The 27,253-nt window shown below is 45.0% G+C and overlaps 1 protein-coding gene across 1 annotated transcript in view; it reads right to left on the reverse strand.

Annotated features, from left to right (window-relative positions):
- Positions 1–673: 673 nt before the first annotated feature.
- The window catches only part of DRT111 (D111/G-patch domain-containing protein), a 32,142-nt gene continuing 5,562 nt past the window's right edge, over positions 674–27,253 (reverse strand). Inside the window, exon 2 of the mRNA XM_086513036.1 lies at positions 674–1,638. Coding sequence (XP_086369162.1) covers positions 1,336–1,638 — 303 coding nt within the window. The 3' untranslated portion in view covers positions 674–1,335. The remainder of the gene's footprint in view (positions 1,639–27,253) is intronic.

Genomic DNA, 27,253 nt, shown 5'->3' on the forward strand with positions numbered 1-27,253 from the left:
CAAAGTAGACGAAACATGGTACTGAACACACTATGGAAACTTCCTTACCGTTCGTCACTGTGGTCACCCACTAATAAGTGAGATGATACTCAAAAACAAATTCGTGCCCCCATGCCAAAGATGGAAGAGTCCCATCGCTACCATGACATGCACCTGATGCTTAAAAGAACCAGACTCCATAGTATGACAACAAATTCACCTGCTACTTTGTATCGAGCAAGTCTTCTCAACTACCAGCTCCAGTCTGCGATTGCTCGTCTTGACAACAGCAAAATTAACATCTTTTGAAACTTCACTTCTTTTGTTCCGATAGAATCCATCAAATCACATTTCAAAAGGACCAAGACGCACTTGCTATATCAAGAGACCAATCCGTACTCATGCCTTGTGGCGGTTGGAAAATCTATGCAAACCTTCTCAGCTAACTTCATCCGAACCAGACGACAATCAAACCTGTATTAATCTCGCCCCCGCACCACGATGAATCACAGATATTAGGACAAACTAAAAAAGCAAAATTAGTATCAGTTGGAAATAAATACTACAAGAATAAAGCAATGCTTACGTCTGAGAATATGGAAAGAGACCAACAAGACAACACGAAAGTTCCCATGAGTAACAGTGGGCTTGGTACCAGAAAAAAATGCCCTCTACTTCAGACAGGCGCTTGAAAAATGCCAAACCCCCCAAACTTGTCATATGTCATATTTGGGCTTCTAAACATTCCAAAGAAGTAGATCGGACAATCTTGTTTATCAGGGACTATTCTGATTGATTGTGAAACGCGCAAAAAAGGTAATTGAAATAGAGAAAACTGTCTCGGCTCGTGTACATCAGATTCGATCATTTCTACATCCCGTGTAAGTGCAACAGATGATCTTGTGTTCAGATTAGTGGGTAACTGAATTAATAGAGCTCTGTGTTTTTTACTACTATATTTAAATACCTAGATGGTATAATCAAGAGAAGCTAAATGTCTCCAGTACTTTTACAATTGTCAGATCGTAGGGTACATTTGCAGTAACCAAGTGCACTCATTGATGAGACTGCTTCATTTCTCACACACACAGAGCAACTGGGCAACAATGTGAAGACACATTTCACTTCTTCTCAAGCCAAATGTGAAACCTGGGCAACGATGTGGACACATTTCACTTCTTCTCAAGCCAAATGCAGCAAACTGCGCAACGATGTGGACACGTTTCACTTCTTCTCAAGCCAAATGCAACAAACAGCAAGGATCAGAAACGATCATTTGACAAAGAATGCTAAATCGATGCGCGCACTATCAAGCTCGAACAAGGCCTGAACATTTAATGAAACACCACTCTTACATCAAGACGGCTGCAATGCTGGAATTTCTCCTGGAAGAGGAGCCAGCTCATTGACGTTGAACCTGTCTTCATCATAAAAACCAGCATGCACCACCCTTCCCCCAAAAAATCGACCATCCAAATCCACCAGAGCTTTGGTTGCTTGCTCAGAACGCTCAAACTGCACAAAAATACGCACAGCTTCTGTGGCAGGAAAATCTGGTTCGGTGATTTCGAATATAAGCACCCGTGTCACAGTACCATACTTAGCGCATTCTGATGCCACTTCATCCTCCAGTTCATCATCAACTTCTCCTGGACCAACCTGTCACAAAATACCAACAATTTGTCTACATTAAGGCATCGATGGCAGAATAGTGCAGCCGCTTCAGAGTTTGAAGGTTTCGAAATGTTTTGTTTTCAAGAAAGAAAAAATGGAAACACTATGTTTATACATCTAGTGGTAAAGACAACCACAGCACCTACAGTAAAGAGCGAGAGGGAGTTGGCCTAAACCATTTGCTTGCATATTTAGCATTCACCTTTCACAGTGTCCCTATATGTACGCCACCCGTCAAGTTGTAATAATTAGGTGATAGGGTATCAGCATAGATGTTCACTTTTAGGTCATGCATCATACAGCACAACTACAATTTAACTACTTTGATATCAAAGACAATCCACTCACAGTATCAACCAAATTACATTGGCTTTGAGCTTTCATTAAACAGTCCAAAGCTGTTCCAATATTAAACAACACTTTAAAACTGGAAACCTTGTTTCGTTCATGTAATCAGTCGCAGTCATTAGCTAACTGCCATGCTGACGTGGCACATGGCAGCCAGCCGCAGGAGAGACAAGCAGCCAATAATAATGGCACAGTAGGCAGCCAAGCACACATGGCCAGAAGGCAGGGTTCGCATAAAAAACAAAAGAAAGGAAGATTCTGGGCCAGAACACACACTCTCGGGGCGTGGGGTTAATTTTGGGCACCCAGCTTTGAAAAGGGAGCAGCGTTACAATGCAAGTGCTTTTGAAGCCTATAAAACTAGGCCAGGAAGTGTATGGTCTCACTTTCATGCGATTAAAGTCTATATTTTAAGCACATACAATCACTCATTAAGTGCATGCATGTCACGTGCGGACTTCACTTGCGCCACCTGGACACGCTTCTGCAATAGTCTAGCGTCAGTCTTAGCATAGGACCTAGCCTAGTTCCTTTGTGAGCCTCTAGCAACACGTGCATGTCCATGCCGGTCATAGTTGCATACCCTCTCTTGCACAAGAACAGTCATTTCATCGTGCAGGCATTTTACCGCGTGAACCACCTCTTATAAGTCATTTTATTAAAAGTGACTTTTGAAATTCTGTTTTTAAGTTTGTTGGGAAGCTTGCCCTACCCAACATATAATTCATATAAATGAAACCCATTGGGCACACAGTAGAAGCAAAAGAAGCAAAGACACAAGGAGGAACGCACCCAGCAGTCAGGCAGCACCTCAGCAGGAGCCCTATCGTTTTCTCAAGAAGAAGAAGAGACCCAAATCAGCCTAGTGTTTTCAGTTTTCAGTAGACAGCCCAGCGTTTTCAGTTTTCAGCCTTAGCCTCGCGAGAACCCGCTCCCACCCGGTTGCAGATCCTCAACAGATTCCCCATCTAGTCCCACGTGAGCCTAGCGTTTTAGGAATTCAGCCAAATCAGCCTAGCGTTTTTGCATTTATGCCCAAGTGCGACTTGGCAATTGCAGATCCAAGCCGCAGTGCCGCAACAGTAGCAGATCCCCGACAGGAAGCCTGGCGTTTTCAGTTTTCGGCCTTGACACCATCGTCGTCCTCAACATCCTCTTCGTCATCGTCGTCGACATCATCGTCATTGACACAAACCCATCAGTACCTCATCGTCGACATCACCGTCGTCGACATAGAACCAGTATCAGTAGCATCAGTACCCATTAGCATCAGCATCTCAACATTTAGTCACTGTAGTAGCAATTGTGAAGAATAAAGAAAGTACTTGCTTGCTCTAGCAACAGAGCAAGGGGGGCCTTGAGGGTTAGGACCCGACATCCCTGTGTCGTCTCTTTCTCTCTCTTCTCTCTCTTTCTTTCAGTTTCAATTCAGTTCTTTCAAGTGAAGCAAAGTGTCCTTTGTGTTTGTGTGCGGTGTACTAGATCCGAGTGAAAGCGCGAAGGAGAGACTACCGAGAGATGCGCGAGGTGAAGGAGTGCAGGATTGGGCCGGATGTAGTCAGGCGTGAGTGCAAGAAGGGGATAGCGCTAGGGATCGAAAATAGCAAAAAAAGAGAGCTCGCACGATTTGACGAAACTCACCATCAAATTGTGGGCTTTCCCACTTTTATTATAAGTGATTTTAGAAGATGTGTCCATGTTCAATGTGAACCTGGAAAAAGTATAGAATGTACATAAAAAGGGGTTATTTAGGCCTTTAATCCAACAACCTCCCACTTAAAGGCATAAATGACGCCTTTAAGTTAACCAACTCCCACCAGCTGTATGCAATGCTCGTGTTGAACCTTAGCAAGCCTTTTGGTGAGAGCATCTGCAAGATTATTGTTATGTCCCGCTCACAGGAGAGGGGATCTAGCCCAGATGCCGTCGGGATGGGCTTCCAGTGTCCGGGCGGACGTAGTGCGAACCCGGCCAATGTGGCCGGCCATTATTATAAAAGGGAGGCCAAGGCCTCATTTATAGTTATCGACCCCATTGGCAGAGTGCCAGTGGTTAGCCCGCGAGGCTAGGAGTGCGCGAGATCACCTCGAGGAGGTGAGGCCGGGTGGTATGGGACGCTCGGTCTTACTGGTGCACGCCTACGTCCTCAGACGCTCGCCCCTGCACGGGGGAGCTGCCGGATGGTGGCTATGGTCGGGTGGTTCGTCCGACGCGCATCTGTAGGCGGTCCGTGTGGCCAGGAAATCCATTCTCTGCTTTCGTTTCATGGTATCAGAGCAGGCTTGGCTGCACGAAGAACTGCGTGCACACCTACAGGCTGATTTAAGTCGGATAATATCTATTTCATGCAATTTTTGATGAATTGGTTATTTAATTAATCGTTTTTCTTCTCATGAGTGTGCGTGCAAGTGAAAATTGATATTTCTCTCTTGTTTTTTGATAAATTCGGCAATCTGACAAGCGGGAATGCTGAAAATCAGGGAGTTCTTTGTTAATTTACTGATTTATGATTAAAATTTAGCATATGTTATGCTTTCAAAACTCTCTGTAAATCCCTCTCTCTGTAAGTTTCTCTGTGCGAAGCATATATATATATATATATATATATATATAGAGAGAGAGAGAGAGAGAGAGAGAGAGAGAGAGAGAGCATGTGCTTTCTCTAGTAAGTGGGCACCTCAAGGAGTTGAGCACACCCAGTGTAGGTGTGCAGCTTTCACAGGAGTCCTGCGTAGTTTTTTCCTAAAGAGGACAATTCCAGCATGGAAAATTTCCCGTGCGCTGGCTCCAGGGTGGAGCCTATGGCGTGTGCTGGGCACGCATACCCACGGGCCTGGATATTTCTCTCCACGCGTCAAAATTCTGGCCAGTGCTGCCATCGAAGAAAACCCACGCTGATGGTTTTTTTTTTTTTTTAACACTGGCTTTATTAACTCCCCAAGGACTTTTTATTTAAGTGGCCAAAGGCCCTTGACTTATTTTTAAAAAGGGGGACTGGACACTTTACATTTTTTTCAAGAGAGTATGAAACCTACTGATTATTAAAAGTCACTTATAGAGACTAAGTTTTCCTACAGACAAACTCCTTTTCCAACTCTCTACTGCTCCCCTCTCTCACCCGCTCGCGCTCCCGCCATCACCTGCTCGCGTTCAGACGCTCACGTTGACGCGTAGAGCTCTTCGCAACTTCAACTTTTCGCGGCCGAAAAGTGCAAAAAAAGGCTCGGTTCCGCGTAAATTTTCCCGTTCTTCACGCACTTCACCATGGATTCCTCCAACTCGGATGTGCAACGTGACGACGCACCAGGTAACATTTAAATTACATTCACGCATGCTCTCTACACATGGATTACAAGCACTTTCCAGAGCTTCGACCAGCGTGTTACCGCTCTGGAAAACACGAATGTTCAGACGAACCTTCGCTTGGCCTCTCTCGAAGGGGTCGTACAGGAGCTCAGTGCCCGACTTTCTACTCTCAAAAATATGGCTCAGTCAACGACTACGTGTATTTCCGAGGGCAAAACCCATCTCCAGCATTTGCGGACACAGATTGCTGCTTTTGGGCGTTCGTAGGCTAGTCCGACTGCCACAATTCCGTATAAAACTACAAATTTCTCAGGTGAAGAGAAGGAGTGTACACCAGTGGACCACATACTTTGATCTCCATGGGGAGCATGATGAACGGAGGATTCAGACGATTCCTCTCTATCTGCGCAGCAAGGCGCTTACATGGTGGCGTGACATGACAAAGAAGCCTACGACGTGGGTTGACTTTTGCGTGAAATTCAAGAGGGATTTCGCCAAAATGGACCCTTTGAAAGCCTATGCCAAATTGCAGAGTCTTTCGATGAAAACTCTATCTTTTGATAAGTATACGACAACTTTCAAAGAGGCGCTCACCTTCTGCAAGGTGGATTCCACGCACGCCGTGCACATGTACTTACTGGGGTTACATAAAGATTACCGTTGGGCCTTAATCAAGGACAAAGCCCCGACTGATGTCGAGGATGCAGTGGCCAAGGCCAGGACGTTCCATTTGATAAATGGAGCGAATTATGAGAAGAAAAGAACTGCAGACCATCAATCCGGTGAGGGTGCTTCGAGTAAGCGACCCCGATTGCAACATAAGTCCAAATCATCGCCGAGATCTTCTCAAGAAAAGAAGAAAGCCAATTCAGTTGCTGACGCACTGAAAAAGGGGGCTTCCTTCAGATGTGGCCAGACGGGTCACCAAATCAAGGATTTCCCTAAGAAGAAGAAGACGCAGAAACCGCAAGGCCGTCCTTCGGTTCAGATTCACGAGATCTCAGGTAACTCTGATGTTGTTCAAGTTGAAATCCATCATTTAGCGCACAGTTCATGCACTAATTGTACTTTTAGCACCAAAGTGTTTAGTAAGCACGATCTTCTCCGTTTCCCCGAGTAGATCAATGGTCACGACGTGACCGTACTCCTTGATAATGGAAGCTTACACAATTTTGTGGATGCAAAATTGGTGTAGAACTGAACCTGCGGACACAGGACAGTGACCATGAGTATCGCGTGAAGATGGCTCGTGGCGTGGATACGGATGTATGGAATCGGATGGTTCCAGACTTGTCGCTCGAGCTGGCTGATTACAAAGAGAACCTGGACTTCCACATCATGCGCCTGAACAGAGCAGATGTTATTTTAGGAATTCCATGGTTTTATGATAAACAAGACTCATTGTATATAGACTATGTACATCACTCTCTTGTTTTTGTTAAGCAGTACATGCCTCATGTATCTGTGTCGCTTTGTAATCAAAAGTCTGTAAATAATGGTTTTGCAATACCAGTTGTTACTGCTTTGGAAATGTATAAAGAAATAAAGTCTTCTGATGTTGACTATATCAATGTGTACCATCTGGTTGGTTTGATTCATTAGTGCGTGGTACTAGTCACTGAATTTCGTAAAAATATTTCATGTTCTTCTGTTGAACTTGGGGATTCCGACGAATCCAACTTTATCCGAGAAATCATGACTGATTTCAAGGATGTTTTTCCTGATGATCTACCTCCTGGCCTGCCGCCTTCGAGAGGAGTAGATCATGGCATTGAGTTGGTGGCTGGTAGTTAGCCCTTCTCAAAGCAACCCTATCGGTTTAGTAAAACCGAGGAGGACGAGATTCAGCAACAGCTGAAGGATTATCTCGACAAGGGTTTTGTTCGGCCAAGAATGCTGAAGGATTATCTCGACAAGGGTTTTGTTTGGCTTTGGTCAAGCGATATTTCTATCGGCCAAGAATGCGCTCTTACATAGAGAGCTATGTGAAGAGATGCGCTCTGTGTCAGGTCAATAAGGCAGAGCGCCTTAGGAAAGCTGGCCTGCTACACCCATTGGAAATTCCAGATGCCAAGTGGCAAAGTATTTCCATGGACTTCATCGTTGGTTTGCCAAATACTAGTCGAGGCAATGACGCTATTTGGGTTGTGGTCGATAGACTCACAAAAATGGCCAAGTTTATACCAACGAAGTCGACAGTAAAAAGCCATGAGTTGGCGGTTTTATTTGTCAATCAGCTTTATAAGCTGTATGGTCTCCCAGAGGACATCGTCAATGATCGAGATGCTAAGTTCACTGGCTGATTTTGGCGAGATGTGTTCGCTGATCTTCAGACGAAGTTGAGTATATCGTCTTTTGACCATCCTGAGTCCGACGGACAAACTGAGAGGATGAATCAAACATTAGAAGACATGTTGAGAGCCTATGTCTCTCACAGGCAATCTGATTGGGAAAGGTATCTTCCACAGTTAGAGTTTGCCTATAATAGTAGCAAGCATTCTACTACTGGATTTAGCCCGTTCATGCTGATGTATGGATTTCAGCCTAAATCCCCAATTGCTATTGGCTTAGAGAAAGTCAAGGAACACCAAGCTCGTGATTTCCTGTATGACATGCAGGAAATGCTCGAATTGGCTAAGGATAGTATAAGAACGGCTCGTGATCGAGTCACTACTTATGCTAATCAAAAGAGATCTCCAAGGACTCTAGATGTGGGACAATGGGTCTATCTGAAGATACCCAAGGATTCCAAGACTATGCAAACAAGAAAGCATTATAAGCTTTCAACTAGATATTGTGGTCCGTTCTTGATCACAAAGAAAATTGGCCAAGTTGCCTACAAACTGGCTCTTCCTTCGGATGTTAAGTGTAGATCCAGTGTTTCATGTCAGCCGCCTTATAGTGAAATTGGGCGAAGCTGATGTTGTCGTGCCTATCGAGGAAAATGTATGGCAAGATATGCAAATTGAGTATATTCCTCGAGAACCAAAGGCAATTTTGGATCATCGTACCCGTCATTCTCGCCAAAAGGCTTATGACGAGTACTTAATTAAATGGAAGGGTCAATCCGAAAGGCTTGCTACCTGGAAACTTGTTAGAGCTTTGAAGGCTCAGTATCCCTATAACCGGCCCGTACAACGTAGAGGGCGGTACTATTTCAATTACCTGTAAACTTTACACAGAGCACTGAGAAGGGAAGAGAACACAGTTGCGTCCAGCGACTAGAATGTCACTGCGCACACGAGACCGACACCCTGTAGGCCCCAAAGACTGGCGCCCCTTTCGGTATTTCTTTAATTTAGAGAGAGAGAATTACAAAAAAGAGTCCCTGGAAGACAACACCTGCATCCAGCTAGTACGCTCTAGATTCAGCAAAATTTCGGCAACATAACAGTACCGAAATCAATCCGAATCAGTTTCTAAGGTAGGCCCTCCGTTCCACAAACATATTCCCTCAATCAGGAGCACAAAACAGTAAATTGCAGGTCGCTGTAATTTCTGGTTCAGCCCTGTTTTTGACCTGATTTGGGCACACGACTGTCCCTGCACTGTTCCCTGCACCTTGGGCTAAGTGCCCCTTGATTCTGGAAACATTTTGGGCTCAAAACAGCCCCAAAATAGAGTAAAAACAGCAAGCCTACAATGCTGAATTTACTGCGCAATCGAGAGGTTATCACCCTCTCGTGTACCTGCTTTGGTGCAGTAGCTAGCTACACCGGTTCCCGTGCAAAGAGGCTCTTGCCTCAGCACGAAAGCATATTTCCCCACAGCTGTACATAGGTCAAATGAGAAGCCCACTAGTGGGGCATAACATACTGTACGTAGGGGAGAAAGAGAGCAGTATGTAGCGTGCGGGGCATCACTCCTGTCACCATACTGTGCACAGAGGGCAAGTTAAGCATTCCATAGCTTCTATACCTGCTACAATCCACCTCAGGCTGAAAAATGGCGCCCCCTTTGTTGATATGCAGCTCGTTTTTGCTTCCCAGAGTGGCAGAATCGCTCACAGGTTGACACGTCGCCCAGTTTCCGAGTTTGGGCTTTCCCTGCTAAAAATATCTCAACTGGTGCGTCAGTTGACTTGGCAGCAGAGCAATAAAATGTTCCCCTTGCCAGAGCTAATGACGCGAACACATTTTCCGGTCAAAAATAGCAGTTCCCTAAATTTTAGGAGATGCTTCCATGGCGTCTCTATCGGTCTCCTGACCATCATTGAAGACTACCATTTGACCAACATCTACAATGTGGGTTAATTTACTGGCCCATTTCAACTTATAAAGTTGCAGTGACTTGACGAGTGGCCCAAATTCCAGTTTGGCGCACACGAGCTTCCATACTCATCAGAATTCAGTGCTAACTGGCACGGACAGTCCCTATCTGACCGACCTAGATCCCCGATGTGAGAAACCCATTTGGCTGCAGCCGTTTCACACTGGCCATGCAATGTCCACTTGCACCTTATCAAGGGTTCCGAGACAAACAAGAAAAAATAAAATAAATATATCTAATACTTATTTACGGAAGGCAACAGGAAAAATACACCTCCTGGTGACACACCCCACCCTTGAAATACTGCAAGCGACCTCGCTTGCATGCCAATAATACATGCGGATATCTCGTGATATCACATATATTCTATGATGGGAATCCAAGATATACATGCTTCCGAAAATGTAGCGTTGGACGATTAAACAATCCCACCAACCTGGCTACGACACATATATCAAGCATAGAAGTCTTCTAGTGTACTCATGAGCACAAACTTCTCTAGCTAAATTCTGTATGGAAAGAGTAGATACAATTGCTTAACTACTCTCTTGAGCATCATGAACCATGCTCTTGCCTTGCTCCAAAAAGGCTGCATTAAGTCACTGTGGGTTCCATCTGAAAGGCTTTAAGATACAATTGCAATAGCTGAGGTGAATCAACCAATTCAAACTCTTCCATCCATTTGGCATCTAATGATTGATAGTTTTTGAACTTCACCAAATAGCGTCTTGCAACTTTTCCTCTAACCTTTCTTTCTTTATGTGCCAATATCTGTTCAGGAACAAGGATTTCATCCAATTCTTCCACTTCGGGTTGTTCCTCATCAAGCATATTCTCTGGCACATCACCAACAAAGGGCCTTAGAAGGCTAACATGAAAAGCATTATGTATTTTCCAGCCTTCTGGTAGCTTTAACCTGTAAGCTACATCGCTGATCTTTTTTGAAATCTGAAAAGGACCATAATATCGCATACTGGGCTTAGGAAACAAGCGTTCCTTGCCTTTCCTTTTCCTTAACCTGGCCTTTACAAAGCGCAAAAGTACCCAATCACCAAGTGAAAATACAAGTTCACGACGGTGACGATCAAGAGCTTTCCTTTGCTTAGCCTGAGTCTTCTCAAGAGCAATCTTAATCTTCCTGTATGTTTCATCCATATCTTGCACATACTTGTCTGCCTCAAATATCTTGTCCTTAGTCTGCAAAATGGACGGGACTTTCTTTCCTCCTTCCACTATCTCAAATGGTGCCTTACCTGTTGACGTATGCACAGTATTATTGTAAGCATATTCAACCGATGGGAGATGGTGTTCCCAAGTTGCCTTGTGCTCTGAGACATAACATTTGAGCAGGTCCAAGACAATAGAATTTGCCTCTTCTGACTGTCCATCAGTTTGCGGATGAAACGAAGAAGAGAACTTGAGCGTAGTGCCCATGTTCTCAAACAATGCCTTCCAGAAAAGACTCGTCACTGACAATTGACTGAGGCATCCCGTGGTATTTAAAGATATTGCTCATAAATATCTTGACCATGTGTTCTGGCTTTATCTTCTTCCTCACAGGAATGAAATGGACCTGCTTACTGAACCTACAAATGATAGTCCAAATCCCATCATTGCCTGTTTGCGTCCTTAGAAGATCAAAGATAAAGTCCATTGCTATACTTTCCCATGGCCTATCAGGGATCGGCAATGGCTGCAACAATCTCGGTTGCTTTTGTCTGTCAAATTTAACTTTTTGGCATACTAAGCATGATCTTACAAATGTGTCAACATCTTGACGCAAAGCTGGCCAATAGAAGAATGCCTCAACCCCTTTCACTGTCGCATCAATTCCACGATGCCCAGCATAAGGTGGAGCATGACTTTCCATCAAAATCTTTGGCCGTAACTGTTTAGTAACGCATAACTTTCCATGCATCATGAGAAAGTCGTTCTTAAGCATATAGTACTCATGATGTTGCCCATCAACAAGCTGGTCATAAATCCTTGCAAAATCTGAATCTTCAGCATATTGTGTCTTCATTTCGTCTAGTTCACAATGGTACGGAATTGACACTGCTGAAATTTGGGGCTTTCGTGACAACACATCAGCCACCACGTTCTTTTTCCCTTGCAGATGCACAATCTGAAATGGAACATTGACAAGATGTTTGCCCATCGCATGTGCTTCTCACACAACTTCGTCTGTGTGAGAAAATATCGCAAGGTTTGATGATCCGTTTGGACAACAAAATCAGCCCCTAGCAAATAGTGTTTCCAACTAGTGATAGCATGAATTACTGCCAGCAATTCTTTCTCATAGACTTGCAAGTTCCTTTCAGTCTTCAAAAGAATTCTGCTCTCATATGCGACTACTCGGCCATTCTGCATTAGAACTGCACCAAGACTATGGCCACAAGCATCACATTGAGCCACAAAAGGTTTAGAAAGATCTGGCAAAATAATTACCGGATCTGAAGTCAGCTTCTCTTTCAAGTGTTTGAACGCTAAAATTTCCTTGGCTGTCCACTTGAAAGTAACTCCTTTTCCTTGCAGTGCATGGAGTGGAGAAGCAATCTCAGCAAAATTTCGGATGAACCTCCTGTAATAGGAACATAAGCCTAGAAAGCTTCGAATGTCATGTACGGACTTCAAGTCTGGCCATGACCTAATTGCTTCCACTTTAGCGGGATCCATGCGTACCCCATCTTTTGAAACAATGTGCCCAAGGAAGTGAATCTCTTGCAAAAAGAACTCACTTTTCTTCGCATTAATGAGTAGCCTATTCTTGCGTAGCTCATTGAAAACTGCGGTCAAGTGATCCCTATGCTCCTCTTCAGACTTTGAGTAGACAATCATGTCATCAAAGAAGGTACCCACGAAGTTTCTATGTGGTCTAAAAATTCGGTCCATCATTCTATTAAACGTGGCAGGAGCATTTGTGAGACCAAATGGCATAACAAGAAACTCATAGAGACCAAATGTTGTCCTCAACGCAGTCTTATGGACATCTTCTGGCCTAATGCGTATCTGATGATACCCGCTCTTTAGGTCTATTCTTGTAAACAATGACGCTCCCTCAAGCCGATCAAGAATGTCATCTATCCTCGGTATGGGGAACCTGTTCTTGATGGTATTCTTATTCAAGGCGCGATAGTCAATGCACATGCGCCATGAACCATCCTTCTTCTGCACTAAGAGTACAGGCGAACAAAAAGGGGATGAACTGGGCTGAATCAGCCCCTTCTCTAAAAGCTCGTTGACCTGACCCATAATCTCTTTCTGTTGGGCTGCACTAACCCTGTATGGTGGTCTATTCGGTGGACTAGAACCTGGCACAAGATCTATAGTATGATCCTCAGGTCTCTCAGGAGGTAACTCCTCTGGCAAAGAGTCCGAAAAACAATCACTGAAACCACTCAAAAAAGTTGACCTGTCTTTATCTAAGGTAGACAAATTAGATACAACTTGAGGTACTTCTTTTGCAAAGATCAAGTACGCAGAAAGATGATTCTTTATTACAGATGAAATAGCAGAAGCAGAAACAACTCGAACAGACTCGCCTTTAAGCTTTACATCAAGGACATGAGTCTTTCCTCTATGTACAAGGGTAATCTTTTTGTTGTAAGTATCCACCATAGCATGCAACCTGTAACACCATGGGATACCCAATAACACATCACAGCTCTCAAGCGGCATAATATGAAATTCTTCCGCATCCACATAGCTCTGAATGTGATTTCCCAGAATGGGAGTAACAGGCTCTGAATGTCCTGGGCATGCCAAACCTGCTTCGCCTGTCATACCTATCTCCTCTGCACGAATGCCCAACTTTGATGCCAATTCTGGTGATATGAAATTTGCACAGGCTCCTGGATCAAAGAAAACCAGCACTGTCTGGTCTCTGACTTTGCCCCAAGCTCTGCACAGCTCCGTGGCATCTGTGTTTGGCTGATCTCCAACCAAATCTAGAACAAGTCCTGCACTCGGCTTTGGCTTCTTCCCTTTATGGTCTGACTTGTCATCCTTATCCTGTGACTTCTTCTGTGGGCACTCATTTGCAAAGTGTCCTTCTTGTTCACAAATGTGGCATTTCTTGGCCTCCCTAAGAGCTTTCCTTTCTTGAAAAGTTTTGCCAGAAAAATGCCTTTTTTGTCCTTGTCCTCGTTCCGAAGAAGATTTAGACTGCTTCTTGGACGTATCAGCTTCTTCAGTGGAGAGCTTCTTTGCAGGAGACTCAGAAGGCTTTGCTGCAACATTGCCCTTGGCTGAAAACTGTTTGCCCTGGGCCCCTTTCTTGTGGCTATTAAATCCATCGGAATCTCCCTTCGACGGATTGTTGGCCACTCTTGCATTCTCTATCAATTGAAACATATTCATGACAGTAGTCTTTGTGCAATAGTCCCTAATTTTTTTGGGCAATCCGCAACAGTACTTCTCAATTTGTTCTGACAATGGCACAAACCTGTAAGAGGTGACTGGCAACAGTGCGGCCCAAAACCGTTTATTGTACTCTTCCAGATTCGCACACTGTTTAGCATTCAACTCGTGCCATTCTGTCATCACATCCACTTCAAAAGTGTTTGTCAACCATGCAGGCGCAAAAAGTTGTTTAAATTGGACCCACGTTGTTGGGGCTTGACCATGGTTCAATAATGCGGTCCACCATTGAAGCGCATTCCCTATCAAGAAAGTGGCAGCCTTGCGTATCTTTGAAGATTCCGTGAAGTTGCCTCCAGCATAAGCTGCATCGAACTGCTGTATGAAGGTCAAAGCCTTTAATTGGTCCTCAATTCCTCTGAAAGTTTCAAACTTCACTCCCTGCCCACCTTCCTTGTAATCCTTAGGCTGACTCAAAGGAGCCACATTATCATAAACAGGTGCCTGTAACAGTGGTGCTCCATGAGTGTTCATTCTAGCACTCGCATCAACTGTTTTCCTTGTCATATCTGCATTTTGTACGTATGGCTGCGAAAAACCAGCTATACCAAATTGTGTTCCAGGCACTCGAAACTGGCCATAGGCACCCTGAAAACATGGTTGGACACCCATGTTCGCGTACATAGGGTTACCCATGCCTATTTGCATTGTCCCGAACACATTCCCTGGCATATAACCTGTGGAAGGTCCAGCCATAGCTTGAAACACTGAACCACCTCCAAAATAACCAGGATACGTATTAGGTAATGGAAGGGTCTGACACATAGCCTGTTCATTGCTCCCTTGACCATTCACAAACGGTTCCTGTCCAGCTAAAGCAAGTTGCTTTGGATCATTGGACACCGCTAGTTGCTTAACCACATGGGCTTTCCCTCGAGCATCATGAGTCCTCTACGCATTGGAAATCTCCTTTTCCTGCAACGGCTCAGTCATGCCCTGTGTAGGAGGCTTAAAACCCTGTGTCGGAGCCTGCAAGAATTCCTGCATCCTTGGGTTGTTAGCCAACTGCTGAAACATGTCCATGCAACAACGCAGTTGAGTTCTAAACAACCTGTCCTCTTCTTGAAGAGTTGAAGGAATTTTCTCTGTGCCATGTGAGGAAGATCCCTCTTCAGATACTTGGTCTCTCTTCTCTGCCATATCGACAAGCTCTGTGTTGCTTTCACCCACAACAATCCACGCTGCACTTTTTGAAGAAAAAGTGACTATCCCGTCGATGGAACCATATAACCGGCTCGTAAAACGTAGAGGGCGGTACTATTTCAATTACCTGTAAACTTTACACAGAGCACTGAGAAGGGAAGAGAACACAATTGCGTCCAGCGACTAGAATATCACTGCGCACACGAGACCGACACCCTGTAGGCCCCAAAGACTGACGCCCCTTTCGGTATTTCTTTAATTTAGAGAGAGAGAATTACAAAAAAGAGCCCCTGGAAGACAACACCTGCATCCAGCTAGTACGCTCCGGATTCGGCAAAATTTCGGCAACATAACAATACCGAAATCAATCCGAATCAGTTTCTAAGGTAGGCCCTCTGTTCCACGGACATATTCCCTCAGTCGGGAGCACAAAACAGTAAATTGCAGGTCGCTGTAATTTCTGGTTCAGCCCTGTTTTTGACCTGATTTGGGCACACGACTGTCCCTCCACTGTTCCCTGCACCTTGCGCTAAGTGCCCTTGATTCTAGAAACATTTTGGGCTCAAAACAGCCCCAAAATAGAGTAAAAACAGCAAGCCTACAATGCTGAATTTACTGCGCAATCGAGAGGTTATCACCCTCTCGTGTACCTGCTTTGGTGCAGTAGCTAGCTACACCGGTTCCTGTGCAAAGAGGCTCTTGCCTCAGCACGAAAGCATATTTCCGCACAGCTGTACATAGGTCAAATGAGAAGCCCACTAGTGGGGCATAACATACTGTACGTAGGGGAGAAAGAGAGCAGTATGTAGCGTGCGGGGCATCACTCCCGTCACCATACTGTGCATAGAGGGCAAGGTAAGCATTCCATAGCTTCTGTACCTGCTACAATCCACCTGAGGCTGAAAAATGGCGCCCCCTTTGTTGATATGCAGCTCGTTTTTGCTTCCCAGAGTGGCAGAATCTCTCACAGGCTGACACGTCGCCCAGTTTCCGAGTTTGGGCTTTCCCTGCTAAAAATATCTCAACTGGTGCGTCAATTGACTTGGCAGAAGAGCAATAAAATGTTCCCCTTGCCAGAGCTAATGACGCGAACACATTTTCCGGTCAAAAATAGCAGTTCCCTAAATTTTAGGAGATGCTTCCATGGCGTCCCTATCGGTCTCCTGACCATCATTGAAGACTACCGGATGCTTCCATGGCGTCCCTATTGGTCTCCTGACCATCATTGAAGACTACCATTTGACCAACATCTACAATGTGGGTTAATTTACTGGCCCCTTTTAACTTATAAAGTTGCAGTGACTTGACGAGTGGCCCAAATTCCAGTTTGGCGCACACGAGCTTCCATAATCATCAGAATTCAGTGCTAACTGGCCCGAGCAATCCCTTTCTGACCGACCTAGATCCCCGATGTGAGAAACCCATTTGGCCGCATCCGTTTCACACTGGCCATGCAATGTCCACTTGCACCTTTTCAAGGGTTCCGGGACAAACAAGTAAAAATAAAATAAACATATATAATACTTATTTACGAAAGGCAACAGAAAAAATACACCTCCTCGTGACAATCCCACTTCATTGATGAGGACATCAATGGTTCTTAAGGGGGGAAGTATGTTATGTCCCGCTACAGGAGAGGGGATCTAGCCCAGATGCCGTCGGGATGGGCGTCCAGTGTCCGGGCGAACGTAGTGCGAACCCGGCCAATGTGGCCGGCCATTATTATAAAAGGGACCAAGGCCTCATTTACAGTTATCAACCCCACTGGCAGAGTGCCAGTGGTTAGCCCGCGAGGCTAGGAGTGCGGGAGGTCACCTCGAGGAGGTGAGGCCGGGTGGTATGGGACGCTCGGTCTTACAGGTGCACGCCTACATCCTAGGACGCTGCCCCAGCACGGGGGAGCAGCCGGATAATGGCTATGGTCGGGTGGTTCGTCTGACGCGCATCTGTAGGCGGTCCGTGTGGCCGGGAGATCCATTCTCTGCTTTCGTTTCAATTATCCTCTGTATGGATCTTAGTCAAGGTGACTAGAACATCCTCCAATACTTGTCATATGAAGTGGTACCGCACACATATGAGTTTGGTACGTGCATGAAACATGGCATTTTTTGCTAAATAGAGTATTATAACCCAAGACTGGGGTATGAGCAAGCATGCCAAGTTCTTTTGCAAGTCTATCCAACCAAATGGCTTCCTTTGAAGCCTCTCTGGCTGAAATGTATTCAGCCTCAGTAGTACTCAATGCCACAATTTTCTGCAACCTAGAACACCAAGAGATTGCACCACCAGCAATAGCAAATATATATCCACTGGTAGATTTCCTGGTATCCATGTCACCTTCCATGTCTGCATCACAATATCCCAGCAACTTTAAGTCACTTTTACCATAACAAATACACTTTGATTGTGTACCTTGCAAATATCTCAGAATGCATTTGAGAGCTTTCCAATGCACTTTGCCAGGATTCGACATGTATCGACTAACAACTCCCACTGCATAAGCAATCTCGGAACGAGTGGCAACAGAGTGTTAAATTCCTTGAATGCAAACATTTCATCTTTACATGAATCATCCGCATACATCTGCGCTCATTCATAAGTGAATCATGCTCATCGAACAATATATTATGCCTGTGAAAAGGGATCACATACGGACGGTGACTAAAATACAGGAAAGCATCAAAAATGAAACGCTTGAACAATGCGTGCTGACTAATCATCCATACACATAATACTTCCTGTGGGGGTTCTTTGGACATAGGCTCGAGGACCAAGATCGGTTCTTCCTGAGGGGGTTCTTTGGACCTAGGCTTGAGAGCCAAGATCGGTTCTTCCTGATTGATCGAATCTGCAATGAGATTAGCTTCACTAGAAATGTGAACAATCACATCGTGATCATACAAATCATCATGCTTGTGAGAAATCACATCTTGATCATGCAAATCATCATGCTTGTCATTGTCATACAATTCTTCATGCTTATCCTTATCATCCAAATCATCATGCTCATCATTATCATTCAAATCATCATACTTATCATCATGCAAATCCTGTGTGTCATGCTTTGGAAAAGAAGAGACTGAGAGAGTCTCCTTCTCTTGGCTCTTTTCAATCTTCGCATGTACATTAGAGATAAGAGAGGAAGAATGAACGTTCTCTCCACGAATGACAATGGGAGAGTCACTTTTGGCATTGAAAGTGAACGTATTTCTGTTGCTAATTGGACTATTTTCTTATTTTTAATGATTAATCTCTTTTTTAGGATATTTTATTGTGTGCACTAAGAACTGTTAAAAGATTGTAGCTACTGGAACTGCCATCAAGAACGGACAACTCTGATGTGTCATTTGATGGGTGACGGTAAACATCGCGAAGGAGTTTCCGTAAGTTCGGTGGAAAGGGCCGGGTTACGAGTGCCCCTGATGCGTCACATGATGGGTGACGGGTGCATCAGTAAGGAGGCATCCCGTAGGCTAAGGAGGAAATCCAAATTGAGTAAGAAAATACGCGTAAGAACGCAAGCACAAGAATAAAGATGGGTTCAATGAAGCTTTTTATGAAAAGCAGGAACATTCGCGGGAGGGCGGATGTTTTCCCGCGAGGAGTCTGTGTCTGCATTGCATCTGTGCCGTGTGTTGCACCCGGGGACGCCTGGAATGTGTTCGTGTAGCATTATTTTCACTAACTCAGTGAGTTTGAACAGGTCACACTTTATTTTATAAAGTGGCCGGCCACTTTTAAGTGACCAGCCCTATTATAATAAAATAAAGCAAGGCTCTTCTTTTAAAAAAAGTCAGCGCTAAAAAGCTACGAAGGGGGGGGGGACTGATTCAACGATCCCTCTCTCTCCTCTCTCTAGGGAGGCCAAGTTCTGCTTTTTTGGCTCCTATTCCTGCCGGGTGCCAAGCCCTATAAAGTAGTAGCCAGCGTTCCAGTTTTAGGAGGCCGGAAGCAGCAGAAGAAGCTAGCGCTGGGATTCTAGAGCAGAGGTTGGCGACGGAAATTGCAAGTGTTCGTGTGACGACTGAGTACGGAGGTCACTTTTCCGAGCAAGGAGCGACAGGTATAAGGTGTTGATACGCATTGAGAATTGTTGCTTTGTGTGGTTTGTTTTGCAGGAATCTCCCGTCTTACGAGAAAGCCCCTCACGGGAAGTACGGCTTCACGCCTAAGTCCCTTACGGGAAAGTACGGCTTCGCGCCTAAGTCCCTTACGGGAAGGAACGGTCTTGTGCCCAAGCCCTTTACGGGAAAGCACGACCTTCGGGTCTAAGATTACAGAACGGAGGGGTTTCCTCGGGTTCTCGTGCTTGTATAAGAATTCTCCCTGAATAAAGAATACTCTTAACAGGGGGGGGGTGCAGCCCATCTTCTGGTCCCCAATACTGTGTCGATCTTCTCCCTTCTCTCATGTTTGCATAAGAATTCTCCCTGAATAAAGAATACTCTTAACGGGGGGGGGGGGCAACCCATCTTCTGGTCCCCAATACTGAGTCGATCTTCTCCCTTCTCTCATGTTTGCAAAGTATTATATTTTTCAGATTTCTAAGTGCTCGTATACGCTCCCGTTTTGTGACAATGGTATCAGAGCCCGAACTCCTCTCTTTCTCTGCAAAGAAGGACGATTCCGAGAAGAACGGGAAGAACCATGTCAGGCCAAGGGAGAAGCGTTGAAGAGGAGCTTCAACAAGTGCAAGCTCAGCTTGCGGATTTGCAACAAATTTTACTATTGCTAGATGTCCAAAAGCTCTTGGGCGGAATGAAGAAAACGAATGGAACAGATGCAGCCAGGCATCAAGACAACATTGTTGGCGTGAGACCACAGGAGGAAAGAGAAGAAGAACGTGCTGAGGTGCACAAAGGATCTTCGGATCGGAATGAGCGGCCTACTCCAAGGAAAGGCCAAGAAAAAGCGCTCTCTTTGCTAGACGAGAGCAAGGACATCTCTATCTCATCTCCATCTTACTCTCCTGATTATACTTCTACTTCTCGATCATCTCAACAGAAGAAGGAAGCCGCTACTACTACTACCTTACATCAACCTAAAGATAAGCCTCGATTCAAGAAGCATGGTCGCAAGTCTCAACATCGCATGAGAGTCTTCAAATCGGGCGACAAGGACATCAAGTTGGAAACTACAACGGACGGAGAGACATCTCCAAAGCACTGTCCTTCATTAGACAGTTTGAAGTCGCCTTTACCGATGGGCACTTCACAGAAAGATCCAAATTACGCCATGTGGGGATGCACCTCAAGGAAACGGCAAGTAATTGGTGGTTAGCCAAGATTCTGGAAGGTTCACAGGCCAGAACTTGGGAAAGCTTCAAATCTGAATTTTATGAACAATTTCTTCCACCTGACTTTGAGCAGGACATACGGAAGGAATGGGATTGGCTTGCCCAGAAGGAACATGAAAGAGTAACGACCTATGTGGACAAGTATTGGTCGGTTCTTCTGAAGGTCACTCCCTTCATGAAGATTGCCGACGAGGAAAAGAAACGGAAGTTCGAAGCAGGTCTCCAACCGCAACTTCGAAAGAGTATGAAAGTGTATCCGCATGACACTCTTCAGAGGATGATGGAGTCAGCAATCATTGCTGAGAATTTGCACTCAACCGGGACACCCAGAAAAATGGAGCATAGCACTTACCGTGCAAGACAAAGAGGGGTCTACGATGACCAAGGGAGCCAAGGAAGAAAACGTCCATCTAGGGACTATGATCATTCTAAGAAGCCAGAGGGCAATGACAAGCGAACTAAGTATCTTTCTCCTACTCAACTTCAAACTTTCAGAGAGGAAGGAAGATGCTTCTACTGCGGCGAGAAAGGACATATGAAACCGGATTGCCCGCTAAAGCAGCAACGGCAAGAACAAGCCTCTACGAGGCAAGAGAAAGCAAGGAAGGAACCGGCTCCACCAAGCTCGAACTCAATTCCATATGTTCAAGGAAATACAGAAACGGAGAAAGGAAAGCGTCAACTTCTGAAGGGCTGGGGGTCTTTGAACAACCAGCGAGTATTGATTCTTTATGATCCAGGATCCACGGATAACTTCATCTCCCTGGATACTGCGGAACGTTTGTGCCTCACACCGGCTCAGCTTGGCACACCGGTTACATCCGGATCGGCATTCAAGGGGTTGACAACCAATGCAACTCCCGTGCAAGGACAGCTCAATCTTTGGATTGGCAAGTACAAGGACCGCGAATCATTTTTGATGGCACCCATCGAGGGATGTGATATCATCTTGGGTATGCCATGGCACTTGCACATGACACCTATTCCCGATTATGTGGAAAAGACCCTCACTTTTGATCATGGGGGTAAGAAAATAAAGATTCATGCTGATGTAGGAGATTGGCAGTTCCCAATTGTAAGCCATATCTCCATTAAGAAAGAAATGAAGAAGTGTGTTTCTACTCACTTGATTTTTGCACGTGAGAAGGATAAAACTAGTAGGGACTCTCTCTCTAGTCTGGAAATTAAGCGTCTTCAATTTATTGAAAAGTACAAAGATTGTTTCACGGAAACACTTCCTGATGAGCTCCCTCCGGTACGCCCGGAAGATCACTGCATAGATCTCATACCGAGTAGCTCGCCTCCCAATCAACCCCCTTATCGGGTGAGTCTTGCTCAGCAAGAGGAAATTTTGAAGCAAGTTAATGAGCTTCTAGAGAAAGGGTTAGTACAGCCCAGTGCTTCACCCTACTGCTCTCCAGTTCTACTAGTGCAGAAGAAAGATGGCACGTTTCGAATGTGCATAGACTATAGGTCTTTAAACAAAATTACAATCAAGAATCGCTTTCCAATCCTTCATATTGATGATATACTTGATAAGTTGCAGGGTGCAAGTGTCTTTAGTCACATAGACTTAAAGAGTGGGTATCACCAGATACGGATCGCCCCTGAGGATGTCCATAAGGCTGCTTTCCGCACAACCTTTGGACTATATGAATTTTTGGTAATGCCTTTCGGCTTGACCAATGCTCCTGCGACGTTCAATCACATGATGGACCGCATTTTCAACCCGTATCGAGCTTTTACGGGAGTATTCTTTGACGGCATACTCATCTTCTCTAAGTCAGAAGAGGAACATCAGAAGCACTTGGACTTAGTGTTTCAAGAATTGCGAAAGCATGAGTTGCATGTGAATGCAAAGAAGAGCGAGTTCTTCCTCTCAGAGATACACTATCTCGGCCATATAGTCTCTCACAATCAAGTGAGTATGGATCCTGCCAAGATCCGAGTGGTAGAAGATTGGCCTATTCCCACTACGGTACATGATGTACGTAGTTTCCTGGGATTATGTTCGTATTATCGAAGGTTTGTCCGAGGATTTGCTCATGTAGCAGGACCACTTCATGACTTGACAAAGAAGAAGATTCCTTTCAGATGGGGATCGAGACAACAAGGAGCTTTTGATCGGCTCAAGTACTTGCTAAGCCATGGACCTATTTTGATAGTGCCTGACTTAAGAAAACCATTCGAGGTTCACTGCGATGCTTCAGGCGATTGCATCGGAGCAGAGTTAAACCAAGAAGGCCATGCAGTGGCCTACGAAACCAGACGGCTTAAGGATGCAGAGTTGCATGCATCAATCTACGAAAAGGAACTCACGGTTGTGATTCACGCCTTATCCAACTGGAAGCACTATCTTCTAGGAGCGGATTTTGTGATCAAGACTGATCACCAGAGTTTGCGGTATTTTCTTACGCAAAGGAAACTATCTGAGAGCAGATGAGATGGGCAAACTTTTTGTCTATGTTTCACTTCCAGATCCTTCACACGGCTGGGAGTAAGAATGTGGTCGCGGACGCATTGTCTAGGCGGCCAAGGGTGAACGCTATCACTTCGGTGTATCACCAAGAATTAGAAGCACTACCAGATTTGTATCCGAATGATCCAGACTTCTCCACCATTTGGGAAAAGCTACATCGTGGAGAGAATGAGTTTCCCTATTCCATTCGGGACGGTTATCTCTACCACCATCAGGCCATATGTGTGGCGGAATCATTAAGAAAGAAGATCATGGATGAAGCACACGCTTCGCCTTATGCGGGTCATCCGGGTATTCTCCCTACGACCTTAGCAATGGAAAGATATTTCTTTTGGCCTAGCCTTAAAGCAGACATTGATAAATATGTCAGGGAATGCTTGGTTTGCCAAAGAGTGAAGTATGATCGACATAAGACGCATGGGTTGCTGCAACCATTGCCTGTGCCTAATGAACCTTGGGAAAGTATTGCCATGGACTTTATCATGGACCTCCCTAGAACTCAGACTGGAAATGACACAATCTGGACCATTGTGGACAGGTTTAGCAAGCAAGCACACTTTATACCAGTCAAGAAAACGATCAAAGCAGATCATATGGCTAGGGTCTTCCTGGCACAGATCTTTAAGCATCATGGAATGCCTAAGTCTATTGTGAGTGATCGAGATCCTCGCATGACAGGAAATTTTTGGCGTGCCTTGATGGATAATCTTGGTACGAAGCTGAATTTTTCATCTGCCTACCATCCTCAAACGGACGGGCAAAGTGAGATAGCCAATTCCACAGTATTGGATATGTTAAAAGCTTATGTGTCAGACCGGCAATCTGACTGGGAGAAATATTTGCCTCTTGTTGAGTATGCATATAACAATACCATACACTCATCGACGGGGAAAGCACCTTTTGAGATTCTCTATGGTGAGCCTTTGCTTCCATCGATCCTTTTAACTAAGGATAAGATCTTTGCAGCAGATGAATTTGTCAGGGATTTGGACATAGCCTACGGGCAAGTTAGGAGAGCTATTCTACGCTCTCAGGAAAAGCATAAGAAAGCTGCAGACAAGCACAGGAGGAATTTAGACTTGACAGTCGGACAGTTAGTCTTACTCAAGTTTGACAAGGCAAGACTTAAGAAACAAGCGTCTCATAAGGGTAAGGTGGTAAAACTTTCTACCCGTTATTAAGGGCCGTTTAAGATCACTGAGCGAGTGAATGATGTCACCTTCCGATTAGAGCTACCGCCTAATTGGAAAATCCATAATGCTTTCCATGTCAGTTTACTCCGGCCGTATATGGGACCGCCTCCGAGCCAGCCTAGTGCTGAGGAGCCTCCTGAGGTTGAGGAAACAGAAGAAATACTCCAACCGGAGCAGATAGTAAGTCATCAGGAGCGGCCTCTCAAATCCGGAAAAATAACACGGAAGTATTTGGTTAAGTTTAAGAACTATTCGAATCTAGATGCTCAGTGGATGACGCAGGAGGAATTAGCAGCTTATCCCGAGATACTGGAGATATATGTCCAAGCACTACAGTTGAGGTCAACTGTTTAGAAGCCAGAGGGATGTTGCTAATTGGACTTTTTTCTTATTTTTAATGATTAATCTCTTTTTTAGGATATTTTATTGTGTGCACTAAGAACTGTTAAAAGATTGTAGCTACTGGAACTACCATCAAGAACGGACAACTCTGATGTGTCATTTGATGGGTGACGGTAAACATCGCGAAGGAGTTTCCGTAAGTTCGGTGGAAAGGGCCGGGTTACGAGTGGCCCTGATGCGTCACATGATGGGTGACGGGTGCATCAGTAAGGAGGCATCCCGTAGGCTAAGGAGGAAATCCAAACTGAGTAAGAAAATACGCGTAAGAACGCAAGCACAAGAATAAAGATGGGTTCAATGAAGCTTTTTACGAAAAGCAGGAACATTCGCGGGAGAGCGGATGTTTTCCCGCGAGGAGTCTGTGTCTACATTGCATCTGTGCCGTGTGTTGCACCCGGGGACGCCTGGAATGTGTTCGTGTAGCATTATTTTCACTAACTCAGTGAGTTTGAACAGGTTCACACTTTATTTTATAAAGTGGCCGGCCACTTTTAAGTGACCAGCCCTATTATAATAAAATAAAGCAAGGCTCTTCTTTTAAAAAAAGTCAGCGCTAAAAAGCTACGAAGGGGGGGGGGGGGGGGGGACTGATTCAACGATCCCTCTCTCTCCTCTCTCTAGGGACGCCAAGTTCTGCTTTTTCGGCTCCTATTTCTGCCGGGTGCCAAGCCCTATAAAGTAGTAGCCAGCGTTCCAGTTTTAGGAGGCCGGAAGCAGTAGAAGAAGCTAGCGCTGGGATTCTGGAGCAGAGGTTGGCGACGGAAATTGCAAGTGTTCGTGTGACGACTAAGTACGGAGGTCGCTTTTCCGAGCAAGGAGCGACAGGTATAAGGTGTTGATACGCATTGAGAATTGTTGCTTTGTGTGGTTTGTTTTGCAGGAATCTCCCGTCTTACGGGAAAGCCCCTCACGGGAAGTACGGCTTCATGCCTAAGTCCCTTACGGGAAAGTACGGCTTCGCGCCTAAGTCCCTTACTGGAAGGAACGGCCTTGTGCCCAAGCCCTTTACGGGAAAGCACGACCTTCGGGTCTAAGATTACAGAACGAAGGGGTTTCCTCGGGTTCTCGTGCTTGTATAAGAATACTCCTTGAATAAAGAATACTCTTAACAGGGGGGGACCAGCCCATCTTCTGGTCCCCAATACTGTGTCGATCTTCTCCCTTCTCTTATGTTTGCAAAGTATTATATTTTTCAGATTTCTAAGTGCTCGTGTACGCTCCCGTTTTGTGACAATTTCCCGCCCAATCAATGAGAGGGTTATGCTCACAAAACCATCGAATGCCCAAAATCATATCACATCGTAAGAGAGGAGAATTTTCTACGGAAAGCGGCTTGTTGAACCGTAAACAACACATCAAGGCACTCTTTCGTGATGAGAGTCCATACCGGGAGCGAAGCTAGAGACCTCGAGAGGAGATTTCTGACTAACCTCTAGGTGGGCTCTCTCAACAAGAGAAGAACTAATCACATCATGCATACTGCCTGGGTCAAACAATATGACAAAACGCTGCCTCGTCATATGACCATAACATTTAATGAGAGACTAATCAATGGGATGCGAAGTGGATGGAGGAGGAGGACCTAGCAGATACTCCTCGGATTGTGAAACTTTACCTTGATGTTTTGGTTTAGCATAGTCTACTCCAAACGGAACCCAGAAATTCAGCTTGGCCGAAGATCTGGTGCAGTGGGAGCGAAGCTAGAGACCTCGAGAGGAGATTTCTGACTAACCTCTAGGCGGGCTCTCTCAACAAGAGAGGAACTAATCACATCATGCATACTGCCTGGGTCAAACAATATGACAAAACGCTGCCCCGTCATATGACCATAACATTTAATGAGAGACTACTCAATGGGATGCGAAGTGGATGGAGGAGGAGGACCTAGCAGATACTCCTCGGATTGTGAAACTTTACCTTGATGTTTTAGTTTAGCATAGTCTACTCCAAACGGAACCCAGAAATTCAGCTTGGCCGGAGATCTGGTGCAGTGGGATGCACAAGAGGGGAGTTACAGTTTACTACGCTCCTTTGTCAACAGATGCCTTGATTTTGATACTAAAGTCACTGATGTCTCTTTGAGCTTCAGGGATACTGAGAGCTGACAGTATTTTGTTGGATGACTTTATGAAATGGAATTCCTGATAACGCTACTGATTTGTTCTTGACTTTGAGTGCAAGAACTAATAGACGAAATGACTGCAACATTTTGGTCTGATTGATCTCGAACAAACATGGTTGCAATAGGGGTTAGTCAATCGGACATCGATGAGGTCCCGATTGGACCTAGATGTGATTGCTAGCTACATTGCCGATAAATCAAGCTCTAAGATCCAAATGAATGTTGAATGTCATGTGATGTCCTGTGATGTCGTGTGATGTGAGTGTCGATTTGGTACATGTGCTAGATGTGTGTTCCTAGTACGTAGGTACTAATAGTCACTGTCCGGTTATGGCTTTTGTCGGTTTTGCAGGCGTAATCGCGGTCGATTACAATGCTTTCAAGAGGGGGGTATGTCACAAAGTAATGACGTGGCTACCGACAAGAGAAACCCTAAATTCTGCCAAAAACCCTAATTTTTGGAAACCCTAACCCTAACTGCTAACTGGAAACCCTAATCAGGCGGGGAATGCCATGTGGCATCAGGTACGGATTTTCGGGATTTGCGGAAGCAAAAAGCAACTGCAAGGGCGACGCAATTCTTGCTTTATTTTTGCTACGCAAGGAATTGGAGAGAGAAAAAG

Source organism: Adiantum capillus-veneris, chromosome 5 (genome assembly GCF_014529385.1).
Source record: "Adiantum capillus-veneris isolate H3 chromosome 5, ASM1452938v2, whole genome shotgun sequence".
Lineage (NCBI taxonomy): Eukaryota > Viridiplantae > Streptophyta > Polypodiopsida > Polypodiales > Pteridaceae > Adiantum > Adiantum capillus-veneris.